General features: G+C 44.2%; 3 protein-coding genes across 11 annotated transcripts in view; 1 reads left to right on the top strand and 2 right to left on the bottom strand.

Annotated features, from left to right (window-relative positions):
- LOC135097725 (proline-rich protein 36-like) overlaps positions 1-8,964 on the bottom strand; it is a 43,165-nt gene extending 34,201 nt beyond the window's left edge. The window contains exons 1-2 of the mRNA XM_063999726.1: positions 8,932-8,964; positions 386-589 (exon numbers count right to left, since the gene is read on the bottom strand). Coding sequence (XP_063855796.1) covers positions 386-589; positions 8,932-8,964 — 237 coding nt within the window. The remainder of the gene's footprint in view (positions 1-385; positions 590-8,931) is intronic.
- Positions 1-20,471, top strand: part of LOC135097732 (conserved oligomeric Golgi complex subunit 6-like) — a 60,910-nt gene extending 40,439 nt beyond the window's left edge. For 6 of the 9 annotated variants that reach the window (XM_063999737.1, XM_063999741.1, XM_063999736.1 and 3 more), the window contains 9 exons: positions 15,071-15,248; positions 15,708-15,877; positions 16,118-16,345; positions 16,493-16,671; positions 17,112-17,200; positions 17,487-17,627; positions 18,141-18,281; positions 18,607-18,772; positions 19,336-20,471. In XM_063999737.1, coding sequence (XP_063855807.1) covers positions 16,237-16,345; positions 16,493-16,671; positions 17,112-17,200; positions 17,487-17,490 — 381 coding nt within the window. In that variant the 5' untranslated portion in view covers positions 15,071-15,248; positions 15,708-15,877; positions 16,118-16,236 and the 3' untranslated portion in view covers positions 17,491-17,627; positions 18,141-18,281; positions 18,607-18,772; positions 19,336-20,471. Of the gene's footprint in view, positions 1-14,110; positions 14,586-14,609; positions 14,929-15,070; positions 15,249-15,707; positions 15,878-16,117; positions 16,346-16,492; positions 16,672-17,111; positions 17,201-17,486; positions 17,628-18,140; positions 18,282-18,606; positions 18,773-19,335 lie in introns of those variants that run through there. The other 3 variants (XM_063999744.1, XM_063999743.1, XM_063999739.1) reach the window with 3 other exon arrangements.
- A 124-nt stretch (positions 20,472-20,595) lies between these two features.
- LOC135097734 (uncharacterized) overlaps positions 20,596-21,699 on the bottom strand; it is a 42,028-nt gene continuing 40,924 nt past the window's right edge. The window contains exon 2 of the mRNA XM_063999745.1: positions 20,596-21,246. Within this exon, the coding sequence (XP_063855815.1) occupies positions 20,710-21,246 (537 nt within the window). The 3' untranslated portion in view covers positions 20,596-20,709. The remainder of the gene's footprint in view (positions 21,247-21,699) is intronic.

The following is a 21,699-nucleotide window of genomic DNA, read 5'->3' as shown; positions in this document are numbered from 1 at the left end:
TAAGCAAGGAAAAAAAAATATATAGACTTGAAGAAAGATAAAAAAAAGTGGAGGAAAAAAACTGAAGGAAAAAACGAAGGAAAAAAAAGGACAGGAATAAGTGTCAACGGAAATGACGAAAACGCTCTCTCTCTCTCTCTCTCTCTCTCTCTCTCTCTCTCTCTCTCTCTCTCTCTCTCTCTCTCTCTCTCTCTCTCTCACACATGAACTCTGCATTTCAAAACACACACACACACACACACACACACACACACACACACACACACACACACACACACACACACACACACACACACACACACACACACAGGCTATTGGCTACACTTTGTTTCCCAGTGACCTCAGTGGCTTGTATACGAGGTCGAGACGAGGCCAGAGCATTTACCCTTAGACCCTGACTGGAGGTGAGGGAAACCAGGGCTGGAGGGGGCTGGGAAGGCCTGGAAGGGAGCTGAGATGGGATGGTGAGGCTGGGAAGGGCTGGAGGGGCTGGGAATTGCTGGAGGGGGCTGGGATGGGCTGGAAGGTCTGGAAGGGAGCTGAGAAGGTCTGAAAGAGGACTGGTAATGGTTGGCGGGGCTGGGATGGGCTGAAGGGGGGCAGGAAAATGCTGAACGGGGACTGTTAAGGGCTGGAAGGCGGCTGATAAGGGCTGGAGGGCGCTGAGAAGTCTGTAAATGGGCTGGCAAGTACTGGAGGGGGCTGGGAAGGTCTGGATGGGGCTGATCATGGCTGGAGGGGGCTGAGAAGGGGACTAGGCACCATTTCTTTAGGTATTGTGACTTTTAAAGGAACTATTTTTTAAAGCGCCATATTTCGAGCCATTTAAAAGAAAAAAACGTCCTTGTTTTGTGTTTTTTTTCATTTTTTCTGAATCTGATGGTGTTTTATATGTTTTTTTAAATTTTTTTTTATATATATACCTGAAAAAGCTACTTATTTATTTATTTTTTTCAATCTTCATATTTCGTGCCATTTTCCCCCCATTTATTTATTTATTTATTTTTTTTTTGTATTTATATGTTCTTCGTTTACTTTTTCTTTTTCTTTTTTCGTATCGTGAAGACTTTTTAAACGAGGTATTTTATTTGATTTATTATTATTATTTTTTTTAAAGCTTCGTATTTCGTGCCGTCTCAGAAAACATGCGGGTGTTCTGCAAGGCGTTTTTCTGTATCCTTTTGGCGATGGCGGGGGAAGATTTGCGGCGCCCTTAAAGAGAGACGGGCCGCTGCTCACAGAGGTCAAGCGTCTTTTGGATTCGAAGCTCTTACCACCCAGAAGAGGAGGAGGAGGAGGAGGAGGAGGAGGAGGAGGAGGAGGAGGAGGAGGACAGAGAGTGGAGAGACAGTTACAAGAGTGCCTGGTTCGGAGAGAGAGAGAGAGAGAGAGAGAGAGAGAGAGAGAGAGAGAGAGAGAGAGAGAGAGAGAGAGAGAGAGAGAGTATGGTGGCTAGAAGACATGAGGGCGAGGAAGAAGAGGAGGAGGAGGAGGAGGAGTAGGAGGAGGAGAAGGAGGAGGAGGAAGAATAGTAGTGTCAGAGGCAGAGGCGCGTTGGATGTTAATGCAAGTGAGAGAGAGAGAGAGAGAGAGAGAGAGAGAGAGAGAGAGAGAGAGAGAGAGAGAGAGAGAGAGAGAGAGAGAGAGAGATGCCCTTCCTCCCTCCATTGCTTACATTTCTACAATTTGTTTATCTCCTTTTATTTGTTTGTTTATAAGTTACTTTATTACTGTCATAATTTTTTTTCTACCCTACCATTCCCCCCTCCCTCCCTCCCTCTCTCTCTCTCTCTCTCTCTCTCTCTCTCTCTCTCTCTCTCTCTCTCTCTCTCTCTCTCTCTCTCTCTCTCTCTCTCTCTCTCTCTCTCTTGAAGGGGTAACTCGTAATGGACTAAATCGTAAATAAGGGTTGGTAATGGGCCTGCTTAATGGGGCTATTTACCTCTTACTAATGGGAGAAGCTATCATGTGTGTGTGTGTGTGTGTGTGTGTGTGTGTGTGTGTGTGTGTGTATACAGTTTTGAGTCTTTTGAGAGGAGCTTCCGTGTATAAACTTTTCAAACAGTTAATTGAAAGGACTCGTTGATAAATAAAATAAAAAAAAGAGGGAATAATTCTGCTTTTTTTTTTATTGATATATAGAATTGAAGGGAAAAAAGTTTGAATATTCCTTTTTTTTTCTGAATATTGGTGAGATGATCGGGAACTTGCTGCTACATACACACACACACACACACACACACACACACACACACACACACACACACACACACACACACACACACACACACACACACACACACACTTTTTTTATATAGTTTACATATATTTTTGTATTTCGTTTAGTTTTCCCCTCTTTTTTTTTTTCAATAGAAATTCGGTATGTTTCCTCCACTCCTCCTCCTCCTCCTCCTCCTCCTCCTCCTCCTCCTCCTCCTCGTTTGCTGCCGTTTCCTTTCCTACTGTGTGTGTGTGTGTGTGTGTGTGTGTGTGTGTGTGTGTGTGTGTGTGTGTGTGTGTGTGTGTGTGTGTGTGTGTTCGTTCCTGGATGACTGCCAGAAACTGAAGGCCTCTCATCCACTCAGACGAGAGGGGAAAAAAAGGGGAAAAAATAATGGGGGAAAATAAATGGAGGGAAAATATGTACTAGTGAAGATAAATAATAAATATTAATAATGAATAACACATTTTTTTCTTTGTTTCTTTATTTATTTAGCTTTTGTTCAATTTTTCTTTCATATATTTCCCTCCTTTTCTTTTTTTTATTTATATTTATCTTTTTTTCTTTCCTACTTCCTCTCCTGTTTTTGTGTTTTTTGTGTGTTTTTGTGTTTTTTTGTTTTTTTTTGTTTTTTTTGTTTTTTGTATTTTTTTGTGTTATCTCCTTTTTCTTTTCCTCTCGTTTTTATTTTCGTCTATTTCTCTCTGTTCTGATTATGTCACTTCTCTCTTTCTCCCTTTCCTCTCTTTCGTTTCTTAGTTCCTCCTTCCTTCCTTCCTTCCTTCCTCCTTTATTCATCTTTTCATCATTCATCTAATCTTGTCTCCATTTCACCTCTTCCTCCTCCTCCCTTCCTTTCTTCCTTCATTCTCCTCCTCCTCCTCCCTTTATTAGCTCCCTCCCTCCCTCCAGTCTACCTTGGGAGCAATCAGGGTGATGGAGGAGGTGGAGGTAAGATGCTCTCCTCTCCTCCTTTCTCTCATTTCCTTTCTCTCTTCTTCTCCTCCTTCTTCTCTTCTATTCATTAATTTACTGCTTCTTATTCCTTTCTTCTTTCCTTCTTTCCTTCTCATTCTTATTGTTTCCATTCATCTTTTATTTATTTCTTACTTCCTTGTCTCCTCCTCCTCCTCCTCCTCCTCCTCCTCCTCCTCCTCCTCCTCCTCCTCCTCCTCCTCCTCCTCTCGTTTCGGAATTCCTTGACCATCCAGAACGAGAGAGAGAGAGAGAGAGAGAGAGAGAGAGAGAGAGAGAGAGAGAGAGAGAGAGAGAGAGAGAGAGAGAGAGAGAGAATATCAATCATAATGACTGACTGTATTTTGATGACCGTTTTTTCGAGAGAGAGAGAGAGAGAGAGAGAGAGAGAGAGAGAGAGAGAGAGAGAGAGAGAGAGAGAGAGAGAGAGCAGGTGGCAGTGACATTATGTCTTTCCTATACATTACACAGCGTGACCTTTCATTTCCCCTCTCACTCTCTCTCTCTCTCTCTCTCTCTCTCTCTCTCTCTCCCTCTCCCTTTCCCTCTCCCTCTCCCTCATTGCTCTTTCGAAAGGGGGAAGGAAGAGGAGGGAAGAGGAGAAAAGGGAAGGGGAAGACATGTTAAGTGCAATGTAAATTCTCTCTCTCTCTCTCTCTCTCTCTCTCTCTCTCTCTCTCTCTCTCTCTCTCTCTCTCTCTCTCTCTCTCTCTCTCTCTCGAAAAAACGGTCATCATCAGTGTGTGTGTGTGTGTGTGTGTGTCCGGAAATGAAAGGTTTGTAAAATTTTGTGCATTTTCTTTGTGTTTTTAAAGTTTGCCTTCCGATGTTTTGTTGCTGGTAGCTTTTGTTTTTCTTAGGCTACTTGTTGTTGTTGTTGTTGTTGTTGTTGTTGTTGTTGTTGTTGTTGTTGTTGTTGTTGTTGTTGTAAGGGAAAGACTCCGCCGCCACGTTTGGTTTGCGTCAAGAGTTTGGTAATTAAGATAAAAAGTTTCTCGCGTGTTTGGAAAGTAAAGGTGTGTGTGTGTGTGTGTGTGTGTGTGTGTGTGTGTGTGTGTGTGTGTGTGTGTGTGTTAGGAAAATGGTGAGGGAAAGTGTTTTAGTTGTGGGGGGGACAGACACACACACACACACACACACACACACACACACACACACACACACACACACACACACACACACACACACACACACACACACACACACACACACACACACACACACACAAATAGATAAATTGATAGATATATTAGTGATAGGAAACTGTAAAAAGAAATGAACACACACACACACACACACACACACACACACACACACACACACACACACACACACACACACACACACACACACACACACTTACTACTAATAAGAGTAAGTGTGTGTGAATGTTAACGTTTTAATTAATGAACGATGCCAAATGTTTGCTGTGTAATGAATTGTGGTGAAAATTAATGATCAAATAAATAATTCAGAAAAAAAGAAAAAAAAAATTTCTATATATATAATTAGGCCGAGATTTCAAACTAGCCCCCTGCGGCAGCCATCTTTTTTTTTTTTTTCTTTTACTGAATTACTAATGAACGGAATGTCACGGTAATTATTATAAGTTTCGTATTGTTTGTGTCTTATGTCTCTTTTGTACGGTGCCTTGTGAGCGAAACTTTGTGGGAATTGTTACAGTGCGTTTGTTGCGTTACCTGTCACTTCCCTTATGAACGAAATATTGTGGTAATTTTCATATATCTTAATTGTTACTTCCCTTAAGGAAATATTGTGGTAAATGTAAAAATTTCTACTATATGAACGAAATATTATGGTAATTTTCATACATCGTATCTGTTACTTCCCTAATGAACGAAATATTGTGGTAATTCTCATATATTTTGCTGTATGAGCGAAATATTGTGGTAGTTGTCACATATCTTACTTTTGGACGAAATATTATGGTAATTGTCGTATATTCTACCTTATGAGCGAAATATTATGGTAATTTTCATATATTTTACCTTATGAACGAAATTTTATGGTAAAGTCATATTTTTACCCCTATTATTTACCCTATGAACGAAACTTTACGGTAATTTTCATATATTTGTATTATTAGCACCTCTCGTCTACCTAATGAACGAAACATTGTGGTAACAGTCACAGGATGCATAACGTTACCAATTACTTACCTTATGAACGAAGCATTATGGAAATTTTCATAGTTTGCGTATTGTTACCTATCCTATCTTCCTTATGAACGAAATATTATGGAAATACTCGTTCTTATTCATGATTTAGACGTAGAAGTAATAATTAGACGTGTGTGTGTGTGTGTGTGTGTGTGTGTGTGTGTGTGTGTGTGTTGTTTGTTTGTTTGTTTGTTTGTTTGTTTGCTAATTTACCTGTCTGTCTGTCTGTCTGTCTCAGTTTATTTAATTTTCCTTTTTTCGTCTTTGCTTCTCTCTCTCTCTCTCTCTCTCTCTCTCTCTCTCTCTCTCTCTCTCTCTCTCTCTCTCTCTCTCTCTCTCTCTCTCGTTTGTGTGTGTGTGTGTTGCAATATAACAGTGAGAATTTTTGGGGCGAGTAAGTTCACTATTGGAATTAATTTGGTTTTATAGTAATTTTCAACGTTTTTTTTTTTTAATGGTGTGTGTGTGTGTGTGTGTGTGTGTGTGTGTGTGTGTGTGTGTGTGTGTGTGTGTGTGTGTGTGTGTGGCTCTTAACGTGACAATAATTCGCGTAGTTTCAGTAATTATAAACATTTTAATTTCGCTTCCTCTCCTCCTCCTCCTCCTCCTCCTCCTCCTCCTCCTCCTCCTCCTCCTCCTCCTCCTCCTCCTCATGCTTTTCCCTCAATTTTCCTCTTCTTTATCTCTTCCTCAGTTATTTCTTTGGTGTGTGTTGAAGGAAAATTTTTTGTTTATTTCAATTTTGCATTTAAAGTTTCCAAAAAGTTTCCCCAAGTTTGTTTATTTGAGAGAGAGAGAGAGAGAGAGAGAGAGAGAGAGAGAGAGAGAGAGAGAGAGAGAGAGAGAGAAATGTTTAGAAATGGTAAATCTTCCTCCTCCTCCTCCTCCTCCTCCTCCTCCTCCTCCTCCTCCTCCTCCTCCATGATAGAGAAGTTTGCCTCACCGCCTCCAATTCTCACCTTCTCTCTCTCTCTCTCTCTCTCTCTCTCTCTCTCTCTCTCTCTCTCTCTCTCTCTCTCTCTCTCTCTCTCTCTCTCTCTCTCTCTCACTTTCTCTAACTTTTTTTCTTTATCGGTTTCCTCTGAAAATATCAAATTCTGAATTCTCTTTGTGTGTGTGTGTGTGTGTGTGTGTGTGTGTGTGTGTGTGTGTGTGTGTGTGTGTGTGTGTGTGTGTGTGTGTGTGTGTGTGTGTGTGTCTCCCTGCATGTATCGCTTAACACACACACACTCTCTCTCTCTCTCTCTCTCTCTCTCTCTCTCTCTCTCTCTCTCTCTCTCTCTCTCTCTCTCTCTCTCTTCAATTTTCCTTCCATTTTTCCCTCTCTTTCTTCTATCTTGTTATTTTTTTCCATCATTCTTTAGCTTCTCCATAGTTTCCCTCCCCTTTCCTCCCTATTTCCTCTGGTTCTCTCCCTCTTCACTCCCTCTTTCCTCCTTCCTCTAATTCCCTCCCTCTTCCCTCCTTCGTTCCTCTGATTTCCCTTCCTCTTCCCTTCTCTAGTTTCCCTCCCTCTTCCGCCTAGTTTCTCTTCCTCCTTTTCTTTCCTGTAGTTTCCTATAGTGTCCTTCCCTCTTCCTTTCCCCCCTTCCCTTCTTCCTCTAGTTTCCTTCCTCTCCCTCTCTCTCTCTCCTCCTCCCTCTTCCAGGTTGGCAGGAGGGAAGGAGGGACGGAGGAAGGGAGGGAAAAGTTGATAATCTATTGAGAGTTATTCAAATGGAGTTTCCCTTTCAGTGTGTTTGAGTCCCCATAAACCAATTTTTCCTTATTTTTTTCCTTTTTTTCCTTTTTCCTTCTCTCTTTCTTCCTCTTCTTTGTTTTATTTCTGTTCTTCTCCTTTCTCTCTTCCTGTGTCGGTCTGTCTATGTGTGTGTCTGTGTTTTTTTTTTCCTTTTTTCCTTTATTTAGCTGTATCTCATCTTTCCCCCTCCCCCCTCTCTCTCTCTCTCTCTCTCTCTCTCTCTCTCTCTCTCTCTCTCTCTCTCTCTCTCTCTCTCTCTCTCTCTCTCTCTCTCAGTCTTTCTGTTTTTTCCTTTTTTTATTTTTCATTTCTTCATCTTCATCTTATTTTTTCCTTTTTCTCTTGTGTCTGTCTTTACCCCTTTAATCTTTTCTCATTTTCTCTCTCTCTCTCTCTTTTTTTTGTGTGTACGTGTGTGTGTGTGTGTGTGTGTGTGTGTGTGTGTAATAATAATAATAATAATAATAAACGGTTTATTATTTAGGCAGTTGACAAACTGAAAATGTACATAGGGGATGGGGAAAAACTTAACATTAATCCTAACGGTAAGACTAATCTAGGAGGGAAATACTATCGATTGATGGCTCGCACCATGGTGGGAATCGCACTGAGTCTGTACCGGTCCGTGCGCGGCGCCTTCAGGGGCGTTATTTTGTTGTGGTGTCTGGTGGCACGGACAGGGCGAGGCGCGTCGGGCGGCAGCATGTCTCTGAGACGCGGATGATGCAGTAGTCCCTTCCCAAACTTCTCCAGAGCCTCTCGGTGCCTGGTGGATATTCTGGACAGACTCAGGGTGGTCAGGGCTTCTTCATAGGTGGTGTATGCAGGGCCAAGGATGACCCTGCACGCCCTCTTCTGCACACTCTCTAGCTGTAGCTGTTGAGTGTGTGTGAGGGAGGAGGACCACGCTGGGGAGGCGTACATGAGTTTGGGGAGGATGAAGGTGAGGTACACCCCCCTTAACTCATCTGTCGGCGTCCCCAGCGACCTGAGTCTGCGCAGCATGTACAGCCTGTAGGTAGCTGATCTCACGGTGCTGGCGACATGCTGCTTCCAGGTCAGCTGGTCGTCCACCGTGACTCCGAGAAGCTTGGCACATTGGACCACCTGGAGGGGGTGAGGGCCCACTGTGAGCCGGGGAGGGGCACTGGTACAGAGGAGGTACAGAAATGCATCACCACAGTTTTGCTGTGGTTGATGGTCATCCTGCTCTCCTCTGTCCACGTCTGCAGTCGCTCCAGAATTGCTTGCAGTGGCGAGTAGTCCGGGTTCTTGTTGGAAACTGGGACGCCCACGGTGCAGTCGTCCACATACTTCCAGCGATGGGGGGTGTCGGTGAGGGCGTCGTTGATGAGGAGGAGGAAGCATAGAGGACCCATCTTGGTCCCCTGGGGGACTCCACATGTCAGCTGTTGGAAATTAGAGACAGAGCCCTGATAGCGAACGGCCTGACGTCTCCCTGTGAGGAAGTCGGCTAGCCACGCTATCAGATTAGGAGGAGACCCAGACTTACTGCCTTGCTGATGACAACAGTGTGATCAACTAGATCAAAGGTGTGTGTGTGTGTGTGTGTGTGTGTGTGTCAGTCATCGTGTTTCATTCTCCCAAGTTTTCATTTAATTTCCGCATGTAACATTCTCTCTCTCTCTCTCTCTCTCTCTCTCTCTCTCTCTCTCTCTCTCTCTCTCTCTCTCTCTCTCTCTCTCTCTCTCTCTCTCTCTCTCTCTGGTGGTGTTTAATCCACTTCCAAAATTCCATTAACGTGTCGGTCAATCTGCCATCAATTTCACTCACTCCTCTTCCTCCCCTCTCACTCTCACTCTCACTCTCCTCTCACACCCGTTCATGACTTCTCGTTCCTCTCCCAACTCTCTCCTCTCACTTCCTGACACCCACTCTCACACATCTTTCCGTACTGATGTGTCTTTCTCTCTCTCTCTCTCTCTCTCTCTCTCTCTCTCTCTCTCTCTCTCTCTCTCTCTCTCTCTCTCTCTCTCTCTCCCCGTAGGATCGACCCCTTGTCCCATATTTTCTCTCTCTCTCTCTCTCTCTCTCTCTCTCTCTCTCTCTCTCTCTCTCTCTCTCTCTCTCTCTCTCTCTCTCTCAGTGTGGATTGGTCGGTCAGAAATGAGAGGAGAGTGATGAATGGTGAGAGTTAGGCCGGATGTCAGAAACATATTGGTGGTTTTGCTACTACTGCTACTACTACTACTACTACTACTACTACTACTACTACTACTACTACTACTACTACTACTACTACTACTACTACTCTCGCTCAATCTGTTCTATTCGTCTCAGTTCATCTCAGCCTTCTATTTTTAACCCTATTTGCTTTTTATAACATTATCTGTCTGTGTTTTTGTGTTCCTTATTGATTTGTGTATAAGGATCATCATTTTCCGTAAGAATGGCTGAAGGAGGCACTGGTGAAGGAGGCACTGGGGGAGGAGGTGCGCTGAACGGCTCATCATTAAGTGTTGTGGTGTGCGCCGAGCAGAGGCAGACAGCGGTACTTGGCGCACGCATTGTACCGCGTCTTGTGTTTAAGTCTTCCAGCGATGGGGGGTGTCGGTGAGGGCGTCGTTGATGAGGAGGAGGAAGCATAGAGGACCCATCTTGGTCCCCTGGGGGACTCCACATGTCAGCTGTTGGAAATTAGAGACAGAGCCCTGATAGCGAACGGCCTGACGCCTCCCTGTGAGGAAGTCGGCTAGCCACGCTATCAGGTTAGGAAGGAGACCCAGACTTACTGCCTTGCTGATGACAACAGTGTGATCAACAAGATCAAAGGCTTTTTCGAAGTCCACAAAAGCAACAGCTAGAGAGGTGTTTCGCTTGTCCAGGTGGCTGTGGATGAATTCAAGGAAGCTGGTCAGGTAATGTGAGGTGGAGGTGGCTTTAATATTTCCGAATTGTCTGATATCCACGGTGTTACAAATTTTGGTGTATGCCCAGTCATATACAAAATCTTCACAAATAAGGCTAGGGATGGGGGTGATAGAGACTGGCCTGAGGTCATTGAGTGACTGAGGACTGGAAGTTTTGGGGATGGGTGTGACGTAAGATGTCTTCCAGTCCGCGGGGCAAGAGTGTTGGGAGAGTGAGGCGTTTATTATGGAGCATAGCGGTGTTGCTAGCTCTACAGCAAATTCCTTGTAAATTTTTATAGGAAGGTCAGTGGGTGTGGTGGATCTTGGTTTAAATTTAAGTATTCTCTTAAAAACATCCATCGCCTGGACAGTGTGTGGAGGGGAGGGAGCGGGCAGATAGGCAGGAAGCGGAGTGGTGTGGAGGGGAGGAAAGGTTTGACAGATAGCAGCAAAGTGATTGTTCATCTCCTGAGCCGCGAGATTAGCAGGAAGGTGTGAGGTGCAAGGAAGAGATGAAGTGTGCTTTTGTAAGCCACACAAAGCTTTGATCTTAGCGTACCACAGTCTGTTGTTGGTCAGCTTGAGGTGGTGTATCTTGTCTGGGTAATAGCTTGCCTTTGCATTCTTAATCTCCCTGATTACTCTGTTTCTTAGTTTCCTGTAAAGGACCGGGCAGGAGTGGAACGCCAAGGTCCGCTGACGCATGAGTCTTTTAATGCGGGGCGTCATCCAGGGAGCATCAGACGGGTGTGTTGTGACGCTCTTGGCTGGGAAGTAGTGGTGGAAGGCTGTGTGTGTGTGTGTGTGTGTGTGTGTGTGTGTGTGTGTGTTTATGTAGGGGAGGTTATCAAAACACAGATAATCTCGTAGTGGGGCCCATCACACCAGCTGCTGTTTGTTCTACCATTGTGTTCCTTTGTGCTCCTCCTCCACTGCCTAAAAATTTGATGCGGGATGGCTCAGTGGTTCACAAGTTGCTGAAGCTTCAAACTTGCCTCATAACCTTCAAATTGGCAAGATTTAATTGACTTTTTTCCAATTCTCTCTCTCTCTCTCTCTCTCTCTCTCTCTCTCTCTCTCTCTCTCTCTCTCTCTCTCTCTCTCTCTCTCTCTCTCTCTCTCTCTCTTACACCATGCTATCTCCGTCTGAAGCCATCCATCTCTTTCCCTCCATCCCTCCTTCCCTCCTCTCCTCCTTCCCTCCCCTCCCTCCTTCCCTCCCCTCCCTCCTTCCCTCCTTCCCGCTCTTTCTTCCTCCATCCTTCACTCTTCTCTCTTATCCCTCGTTGACTTGAAATAAAATTGGCTGATGTCTTAGTGAAAGGGAGAGAGAGAGAGAGAGAAAGAGAGAGAGAAGGGGGGAGAGGGAAGAATGAAGAGGGAGAGGGGAGAGGGGAGATGAAAGGAGGGGAGAGAGACAGGCTATTAATGGGAGAAATATATGGATGAATAAGAGGGTGAAGGAACGACACGGTGAATATTTGGAGAAAAAAGTCTTAATTAAACACACGGGGAGGAAAAATAGGGCAGAGAGAGAGAGAGAGAGAGAGAGAGAGAGAGAGAGAGAGAGAGAGAGAGAGACTAAACAAGAGGGGGAAAAGAGCATCTAAAGAAGAGATAGGGAGGAGTTAGAAGATAAGAAGGGAAGAGAGGAGGAGGAGGAGGAGGAGGAGGAGGAGAAGAAATGCCCTGGAGGGAAAGGAGGGAAGGAAGAGGGAATGTGTAATGCTCAGGGAGAGATGGAGGGAAGGAGAGACAAAGGAGAGTAACTAATTTTCATGGAGGAAGAGAAGGGAGAGAAGGAGGAAAGGAAGGAAGAGGAAGGGAGGAAGGGAAGGAAGAAGGGAGGAAGGGAAGGAAGAAGGGGGGAAGGGAGGAGAGAGAGACTTCAAACTCCCTTCAATTGCATTTTGTGAGAGAATTGTGAGTTTAATTAAGGTAATGGGCGCCTGGAGGCCTCTGTGTGTGTGTGTGTGTGTGTGTGTGTGTGTGTGTGTGTGTGTGTGTGTGTGTGTGTGGAATGTAAAAGTGTTTTTTTTTTTACGTGTTTTGAAGTGTAGCAACAGGGGAGAGAGAGAGAGAGAGAGAGAGAGAGAGAGAGAGAGAGAGAGAGAGAGAGAGAGAGAGAGAGTGTTTGCATAACAGGAGTTGGCGCCTTTTCCTCTTTGTTTCGTTCGTGACTGGAGTTAAAACACACACACACACACACACTCACACACACACACACACACACACACACACACACACACACACACACACACACACACACACACACACACACACACAGTCTTATTTTCCTTTTGTTTTCCTTTTTTCCCTTCATCTTCACACATCTTCATTTTCCTTTTAATTTTCCCACTTTTCCTCCATCTTTCCTCAATTTAGCTCTCTCTCTCTCTTTCATCTTTCCTCCACTATTCCTCACATTCTCTCACGTCCCTCCATGTTTCCTCCATCGGTTCCTCCCTCCAGGTGAGTCAATTAGTCCCTCACCTGCCGGCCCGCCCATTATGAGGCGCCAGGTACACTTAATTACTTCTCTCACCTGGCTACCTGTTTTGTTGTGTCTTACCTGTATCTTATGTTTGTTGTTGTTGTTGTTGGTTGTTGTTGCTGTTTCTCGTATTTTTATTCTTTTTTTTCTCATTTCTGTGGTTTATGGATTTGTTTCTCTCTCTCTCTCTCTCTCCTCTCTCTCTCTCTCTCCTCTCTCTCCTCTCTCTCTCTCTCTCTCTCTCTCTCTCTCTCTCTCTCTCTCTCTCTCTCTCTCTCTCTCATTACCATTATCTCATTATGCACTTACGGACATTTTTTTCCTTCTTTTTTCCTCCTTTTTTTGCCCTCCCCTGTGTTTTTTTTCCTCAAACTGTTTTCTTCTTCCTTTTCTCCCAACATTCCTTCCTTCCTCCTCCTCCTCCTCCTCCTCCTCCTCCTCCTCCTCCTCCTCCTCCTCCTCCTCCTCCTCCCCTGTTTTTTTTATCAAAGGCTGCCAAAAGCCCAATTTGTCTCTGGAATGTGGAACCAGGAATGAGAATGAGCCTGGAATTGGTGCGTGTGTGTCTCTGTGTGTGTGAGAGAGATAGATAGAGAGAGAGAGAGAGAGAGAGAGGAGAGAGAGAGAGAGAGAGAGAGAGAGAGAGAGAGAGAGAATACTATTACACTACTTTTTTCAATAGATTTTTCGTGTTACTGGTCAGCATCTCTCTCTCTCTCTCTCTCTCTCTCTCTCTCTCTCTCTCTCCTCTCTCTCTCTCTCTCTCTCTCTCTCTCTTCCTTCCTGTCCTTATTCTTCTCTTCCTTCTTTCGCTTCTCCTCCTCCTCCTCCTCCTCCTCCTCCTCCTCCTCCTCCTCCTCCTCCTCCTCCTCCTCCTCCTCCATTATGTAACCCGTAACGAGTTTCTGTCTTGCGTCCAGTTTTTGTTCTATCCTCCTCCTCCTCCTCCTCCTCCTCCTCCTCCACAAAATAATGATGATAAACTAGAGCACGACAGATTACGTAGAAAAACTAAAAAGCTGATCAAATGCAGCAAAAAATCTGTCGAAGCTCAGATCGCGAACTCATGTAAAACGAACCCAAAAGAATTTTACAGTTATGTAAAAGCAAAAAGGGTCGTAACATCAACGATTGGTCCATTAATAACAGAAAATGGTAAACAACTAACAAGCGAAACAGACATGGCGAATACCCTGAACGAGTACTTTTCAACCGTCTTCACGACTGAGGATGTTCAGGGCAGTCTGCCGACCCCCACGCCTCACCAGTCACGAGGCACCACGCTGCCAGACTTCACCATCACAGAAAGTGAAATCCTCTCAGTCACAAAGAGCATGAACGTAAACAAAACAGCCGGGCCAGACAAGATATCACCCAGGCTTCTTAAAGAAGCAAGAAATGAACTCGTGAAACAGCTTACAATTTTATTCAATAAAACTTTGCTAGCGGGTAAAGTTCCCCACGAATGGAAACTAGCAAAATTAATGTCACGCCAATCTTTAAAAAAGGAAATAAATCTCTCCCAGCCAATTACAGGCCGATCAGTCTCACTTCAGTAGTGTGTAAGCTGATGGAAACAATAATTAGAGATAAAACTGTTAAATATTTAGAAGAAAATAAAATCATAAAGGATTCGCAACACGGTTTCAGAACCAAGCGCTCCTGCTTAACAAACTTACTAGACTTCTTTTATGAAGTATTTAACTCGTATGACGAGACAAAAGCTGTTGATATTATCTACCTTGATTTCCAGAAAGCTTTCGACACTGTTCCCAATAAGAGACTCATCAGTAAAGTAAAAGCTCACGGCATTGCCGGAAACACCCTGAAATGGCTGAGAGACTGGCTCTCTGACAGAAAACAGCGTGTTGTAATAAATGGAAAAGAGTCAGAGTGGCATAAGGTAAATAGCGGCGTTCCTCAAGGCTCTGTATTACAGGAATTTGTCACAGCATTGAGGGATGTGAAGAAAGCAGTGGATGACATACACCGGGAAGTGAGTGCCACGAATGAAGTGTGTGTGGACGTGAAGTCTCGACTCCAGGCCACAAAATCAGACTCGGCACCTCATCCACCAGACGACCTCACTCCAGAACCGGAGGTGACTCATCTTACTCAATATTCTTCAGAGGGATTTATTATTATTCTTCATTTGCTCTCAAGCCTTTGTACCAGAAAAGGAACAATCTATCTACCTATCTATCTATCTATCTGTATACAAGGCCAGCAATCTCACACAGTATGGCCCAAACATTATACATAACACATTATACATATCACATACTCATACACAACATTCTCACATCTAGCAAATGAATGAAGTGACAAGTTTAGTTAGGCTGGCATCTTTATAACTCCTCTCTTGAAATGGATATCTTGAATTGACAACTCCTCTCTTAGAATAGTCCAAGATGGTGATCACAGCCATCTTCCGCAGCAACAAGGTACGTACGCAGTAAACAGTGGTCAAGGCATTTGTGAGGTGCCAAGTTTAGTTAGGCAAGTGTCTTGATATCTTTTTGCAGCTTCCCATATTTTTTTGTGTTCTTATGTTCCAAAGATGGTGACTGTTGTCATCTTCCACAGCAACAAGCTACACATGCAGGAGACAGTGGCTGAGGCATTTGTGAGGTGCTTCCAATTGACACCAGATGAGGTAGCCACCATCAAGGGGTCCACCAGAGAGTCTCCCATCACCCCAGAGTTCTTTACCATCCTGGACAAGACACAGAAGATACGCAGCAACACCAAGTACCTCCTGCAGGTCTGTGGTGGGCTGTAGTGGTCTGGGATGGTCTGGGGTGGACTGTAGTGGTCTGTGGTGTATTGTGAGGCAGGGTGGTGAGCTGTTTTGCCAAATGATAGAGTACAGAGGCTTGATTCAACTCATCTCTTTATTTTTCATCTCTTTCTATAACACAAAGGCCGGATTCAACTGTTGTTTGCTTTATTGTCTCTTTTTATTGTCTTTTTATTGTCTCACTTTGGCCTGCATTCTTTAAACACATTCTTCTATGAGGATTGTGTTCAAAAGCCTTAGCAATGATTATATAGTTATTATAGGTGTATTTCTTCTCTGATGGTATGTAATTCTTTTACTAGAGCCCATCAAAAGTAATGTAGATCAGATGCCAGTATACTTAGACCTTTGCTGTTTAAAATTTACTGGATGAAGAACCTCTTTTAACTTCAGTAATAACAAGTGCACTTTTTTTTCCCACAGACGGGCCACCAAAACACTGCCTCGGACATGGCGGAGCAAATGAACGTGTGCCGTGAAGCAGGTCTGGAGAGGCTGTACCGCTGGTGTCAGGGGCAGTGTTGCTCCCCAGACCCCTCACCTTTGCTCACACAAGCCTTAGCAGCTCTGCAGGAGAGACCAGTGCTTTTCAAGTGAGCATGTTTCCTTTATTACACACTTCAGTACTGTGTCTTTCTCTTATTCTTGTCTTTGCATGCTCTGATCCTCATTTCCTCCTCAAATTCTCCTCTTGTCACACACAGACAGCCTCGTTAGGCCCAGTAGGGCTGTTGCTGTCTGTTCTTTCCTTTGTATTCCTTTGTATTACTTTGTCCTCTTATTCCTATCCTTACTTTCCCTCCGTACAAACCTTAAATGCATCTTCCTTCCAGCCTGGTGGTGGAGGAGTGGATGGTGGTGGTGAGATGAGGATGGCTGGTGAGGGGCTTCCTGGATGCTCTCACCATAGGAGGACCTGGAGGAGCACCACGACCCATACAGCTGCAGGCACATGACCCCCCCCCTGCACTACGTGGGGGACATGCTGGCATGGGTGCATCAGCCCCTCCCTTCTGAACGTGAGGCGGCCCAATCACTTTTTGCCAAGTACTCCAATCTAGGTAAGCTGAAGGATAGAGTGTATATTTGTAATTGAATAGCAGGCCTTCAAACCAGCAACTAACACTGACTCTGCCTTCAGATCCAAAGAACAAACAGTACCCTGAATACCAGCCATTATACCATCAACTGACACTGACTCCCTTCAGACCCAACAGAGCAGACAAGGAGTACTGTGGCTAGCATATCGGAGAGTGTTTGCCATCCTCCTAGAACCAGAATTGAGCAGACGATTGTGACAGACCAGCGTCGGGAGGGAGGCAAGAAACCCGTCATGTTGTACAAGATAAGCAACCTCCTCAGATTCTATCACAACACTGTTTTGCAGGTACATGGCTTAGCTGGTCAGTTATTCTTGTTTTTTTATCCTTATTTTAAGATGAACATGGCTTGGGTGTAACTCTGTAGCTAGATTTGATATTATTGCCATGTCATTCCTTGCATGCTTGTAAAAAGTTACTAAAAAGGGGGAGTAAGAGCACTGGGTACCTTCTCCTTTGTATCGTTTATTCCTAGGATGAGACAAGATGTTATATGTTGTAGGGGCCGTGTGTCAGCTACCCTGCTTTAATGGGGATATAATAGATAGACTTTAAAATAAGCATTCTTAAGTATACCATTTAATCCTCCCTGTGTTGTTCACTCAGTCACCTCCTGCTCTCCTTCAGTTCTCTTCTACCACTTGTGTCACCATTCTTCCTTTTCAGCATTCTGTTGATATTCAGCTCATGTTTCTGCTTCCTTTTAATGTTCATCTCATCCCTGCAGGTGACTGATGCAGGACTGCTGGTGGCCACTCTTGATGAACTCCACCAGCTAAGCTACAAGATGTTTTTATATCAGCACTGCAGAGTCAAGTGAGAACCACATCTTTTGTAACATCAATGTCACTTGAGTAGAGTATAATAACATATGTTGAAGTAACACTATATGAAATATTTAGCCAAAATCTTTGTTGTTGAAAGCTGATTACCATCTGTTGAAGTTGATCCAGAATTTTAGTTATTTGAAAGGGTGATCACCACCTCTTGTTAAAACTGAGCCAGAATCTTAGTCATTTGAAGGGTTATCACTCTCTTGTCAAAACTGAGCCAGAATCTTATAGTCATTCAAGTTTGATTACCTGTCTTTTGGTGCCACCAGGTGAACCATGTGAGTGAGAGGATAGAGCCGCCAGGAGAGACACTGGCACCCACACCTGGAGTGGCACGCACCCTGAGTCTGCTCACTGAGGTGGTTACTGCCGCCACTGTGGCTGACGACGCACACCATGATTGTAAGCAGGTGAGGGAGCCATGGATGGAGAGACAGAGGGATGTATGAAGGGTTGATTTCTCTGTTGTTTATTTATTGATCTACTTTCTGCATTTTTCTCTCAAGTGTGAGATCTCAATGCACTTCCACAACTTTTTTGTACTATTTTTTTCATGAGACAATTCAGTTTTTTATTTTTTATTTTTTATTTTATTTATTTATTTTTTTTCATAGTTATTTTGCATGTAGTGAAGGAAAAATGCTGCTTCACATGTTTACCAAAGAGACTGGTGTGTAAGACAAGAGGTTATGTGCTTACCGACTGACTGCTTGATTGTCATTTACCAAAGAGCAGCAGCAGCAGCAGCAAGCCTTTATTGCATCAATAGGACCACTTACACTGCAGCATGAGGGAGAATTGTGGAATTGTGGAGGTGAAGGACAAGGAGAAGAGAAAACAGAAAGAGGAAAAGACAGGTTTTGAAATAGATGGCAAATTTAAGTGTTCTATCCATTACCTCATTGTCTTGTATCCTTTGGCAGATTGTGAGTTGTGTGGTGGATCCTCTGATGAATGCGATAAGTGAGAGTGCAACTGGACTGGGTGCAGTGGAGTCTGCTGTGTATCTGCTCAACTGCTTCCACCAGCTGCACACCACTGGGGATAAACTAGAGATGATCCAGGTAAAACATCACCTTTCATTCCTCACCTTCTTATGAATAACTTGATGACAGTTTACCTTGTGAATATCTCAGTGACTTCATGAAGTGACTGCCTGCCTTATTGTGATCCTTTTATGCATGTTACTTGTTAGTTTTCAGCTTTGTGTAGTAAAATGTTATGTTTCATGGTGACATACACATATGTTGAAAACTATACCACGTGTAGGTCTGATGGCTTCTTGCAGCTTCCCTTATATTCTTATTCCATTGCTGCTTTTAAAGCTCTACTCAAGTTCTCTCCCCAGCTTTCCTCATCTAATACAGAAGATGTGTCTTTCCCCTCCAGGGACAGATTGACGCCCAGCTGGACACACTGAGCCAGGAGCAGATCAATGGGGTGTGTGTGTCATAGCATGGGAGTGGCCACCATGTACCCACTGATCACCAACCTTCCCACCACACCTCTCTCCCAGCACCCATCGTGTCAGCCTTTGGCCATACAGGCATTCATGGTAACACTCTCTGCATGTTAATATTGACTATAGGCAACATGGCTAACCTGGGCAGAATGGTTCCTCCCTATCTGATGTCATGCTGTACTTTAACTTATGCTCTTTCCCATTGAGCACATTCACCATAAAGCATTGAATTCAGCCATAGTTGCTGGTCTGACTATAGCTGTATGCTGCACTTATGAAAATTACCACTTATGGAGAATTTTTGTTCATACATTAAATCTTACCATTCATTACATTATACATTAATGCTACACTTCAAAAGTTGGTTTTTGCTTGTAAGTTGTCTGTAGAAATTTGTATTCTAATTTTTTAACATTGTAATCCAAATTTCTATAACTGCATACTTTTTGTCATATAGAAATATACTTTTTTTCAGGTGTTATGATATATTTATAAGTAATAATTATAAAAGTGTCATGTAACAAAGTATGTTTGCCTTTCTTGTGTTGTTCATAAGAGTATAAGGAAATATTAAACACATTCACTTAACTTAAGAGTGAACAGCAGCACACCTTGAAGACTTCAGATCCCTAAAATACATATGCTCCTCATCCTAGACCAAGCTGGATGGGTTCCTGGCTGCCCCTGACCATCTCATGCTGCCCCACACCAGGCTGCTGCTCTCCTCTTCCTTCAGACGGTCCCTGCAACAGCGCACAGCAGAGGCAGTGTGCACAGTTTACAAGCAGCTGCATGATATAGTCCATAACCCAACCCATGGCTACACAGACCCCAGTTCCCTCCTGCCCAGTGACCCTGAGACTGTGAAAACCCTCCTCTCCTAGCAGGAATGCTCTTGTCTGGGTCACTGTCGTTGATTTGTTGAAGGTTTTGTCCTGTGAGTGACCCTGAGACTGTGAAAACCCTCCTCTCCTAGCAGGAATGCTCTTGTCTGGGTCACTGTCGTTGATTTGTTGAAGGTTTTGTCCTGTGAGTGACCCTGAGACTGTGAAAACCCTCCTCTCCTAGCAGGAATGCTCTTGTCTGGGTCACTGTCGTTGATTTGTTGAAGGTTTTGTCCTGTGAGTGACCCTGAGACTGTGAAAACCCTCCTCTCCTAGCAGGAATGCTCTTGTCTGGGTCACTGTCGTTGATTTGTTGAAGGTTTTGTCCTGTGAGTGACCCTGAGACTGTGAAAACCCTCCTCTCCTAGCAGGAATGCTCTTGTCTGGGTCACTGTCGTTGATTTGTTGAAGGTTTTGTCCTGTGAGTGACCCTGAGACTGTGAAAACCCTCCTCTCCTAGCAGGAATGCTCTTGTCTGGGTCACTGTCGTTGATTTGTTGAAGGTTTTGTCCTGTGAGTGACCCTGAGACTGTGAAAACCCTCCTCTCCTAGCAGGAATGCTCTTGTCTGGGTCACTGTCGTTGATTTGTTGAAGGTTTTGTCCTGTGAGTGACCCTGAGACTGTGAAAACCCTCCTCTCCTAGCAGGAATGCTCTTGTCTGGGTCACTGTCGTTGATTTGTTGAAGGTTTTGTCCTGTGAGTGACCCTGAGACTGTGAAAACCCTCCTCTCCTAGCAGGAATGCTCTTGTCTGGGTCACTGTCGTTGATTTGTTGAAGGTTTTGTCCTGTGAGTGACCCTGAGACTGTGAAAACCCTCCTCTCCTAGCAGGAATGCTCTTGTCTGGGTCACTGTCGTTGATTTGTTGAAGGTTTTGTCCTGTGAGTGACCCTGAGACTGTGAAAACCCTCCTCTCCTAGCAGGAATGCTCTTGTCTGGGTCACTGTCGTTGATTTGTTGAAGGTTTTGTCCTGTGAGTGGTAGAGTGACAGAATGCATTTTGTGCGTGTGTGTGTGTAATAATAATAATAATAATAATAATAAACGGTTTATTATTTAGGCAGTTGACAAACTGAAAATGTACATAGGGGATGGGGAAAAACTTAACATTAATCCTAAAGGTAAGTCTAATCTAGGAGGGAAATACTATTGATTGATGGCTCGCACCATGGTGGGAATCGCACTGAGTCTGTACCGGTCCGTGCGCGGCGCCTTCAGGGGCGTTATTCTGTTGTGGTGTCTGGTGGCACAGACCGGGCGAGGTGTGTCGGGCGGCAGCATGTTTCTGAGACGCGGATGATGCAGTAGTCCCCTCCCAAACTTCTCCAGAGCCTCTCGGTGCCTGGTGGATATTCTGGACAGACTCAGGGTGGTCAGGGCTTCTTCATAGGTGGTGTATGCAGGGCCAAGGATGACCCTGCACGCCCTTTTCTGCACACTCTCTAGCTGTATCTTTTGAGTGTGTGTGAGGGAGGAGGACCACGCTGGGGAGGCGTACATGAGTTTGGGGAGGATGAAGGTAAGGTACACCCCCCTTAACTCATCTGTCGGCGTCCCCAGCGACCTGAGTCTGCGCAGCATGTACAGCCTGTAGGTAGCTGATCTCACGGTGTTGGCGACATGCTGCTTCCAGGTCAGCTGGTCGTCCACCGTGACTCCGAGAAGCTTGGCACATTGGACCACCTGGAGGGGGTGAGGGCCCACTGTGAGCCGGGGAGGGTGTGTGTGTGTGTGTGTGTGTGTGTGTGTGTGTGTGTGTGTGTGTGTGTGTGTGTGGTGAGAGTAACATTAGTTGGGTCAGTCTTTGGTCTTGTTCTTGAATATATTTCTTCTTCTACTTGATGTAGTTTAAAGATATGTTGGTTTAGATTTTGATAGATTTTATTGTGAAATCTCTTATATATATGTGTATGTCTATTTCTGTTTGTTTGATGGCAGTTCCATTGGGAGTATTTATATGAAATGTTTACACAACCTATTTGCTTTGCTTTGACTTGTTTCTTTCTGTTAAGATTATCAATAAAAGTTAACCATTTATGAAGTTTGTATCTATGATGCACTGCAAGTTATCAAAGAGAAACTGTTGAGAGAAACTTCCTGAATTAGTGTTAATAAATACTTGCATAGTTAAGAGTG

Source organism: Scylla paramamosain, unplaced genomic scaffold, assembly GCF_035594125.1.
Source record: "Scylla paramamosain isolate STU-SP2022 unplaced genomic scaffold, ASM3559412v1 Contig30, whole genome shotgun sequence".
Lineage (NCBI taxonomy): Eukaryota > Metazoa > Arthropoda > Malacostraca > Decapoda > Portunidae > Scylla > Scylla paramamosain.
Note: the sequence above shows the minus strand (reverse complement) of the source record. Positions and strands in the feature narration are given on the sequence as shown.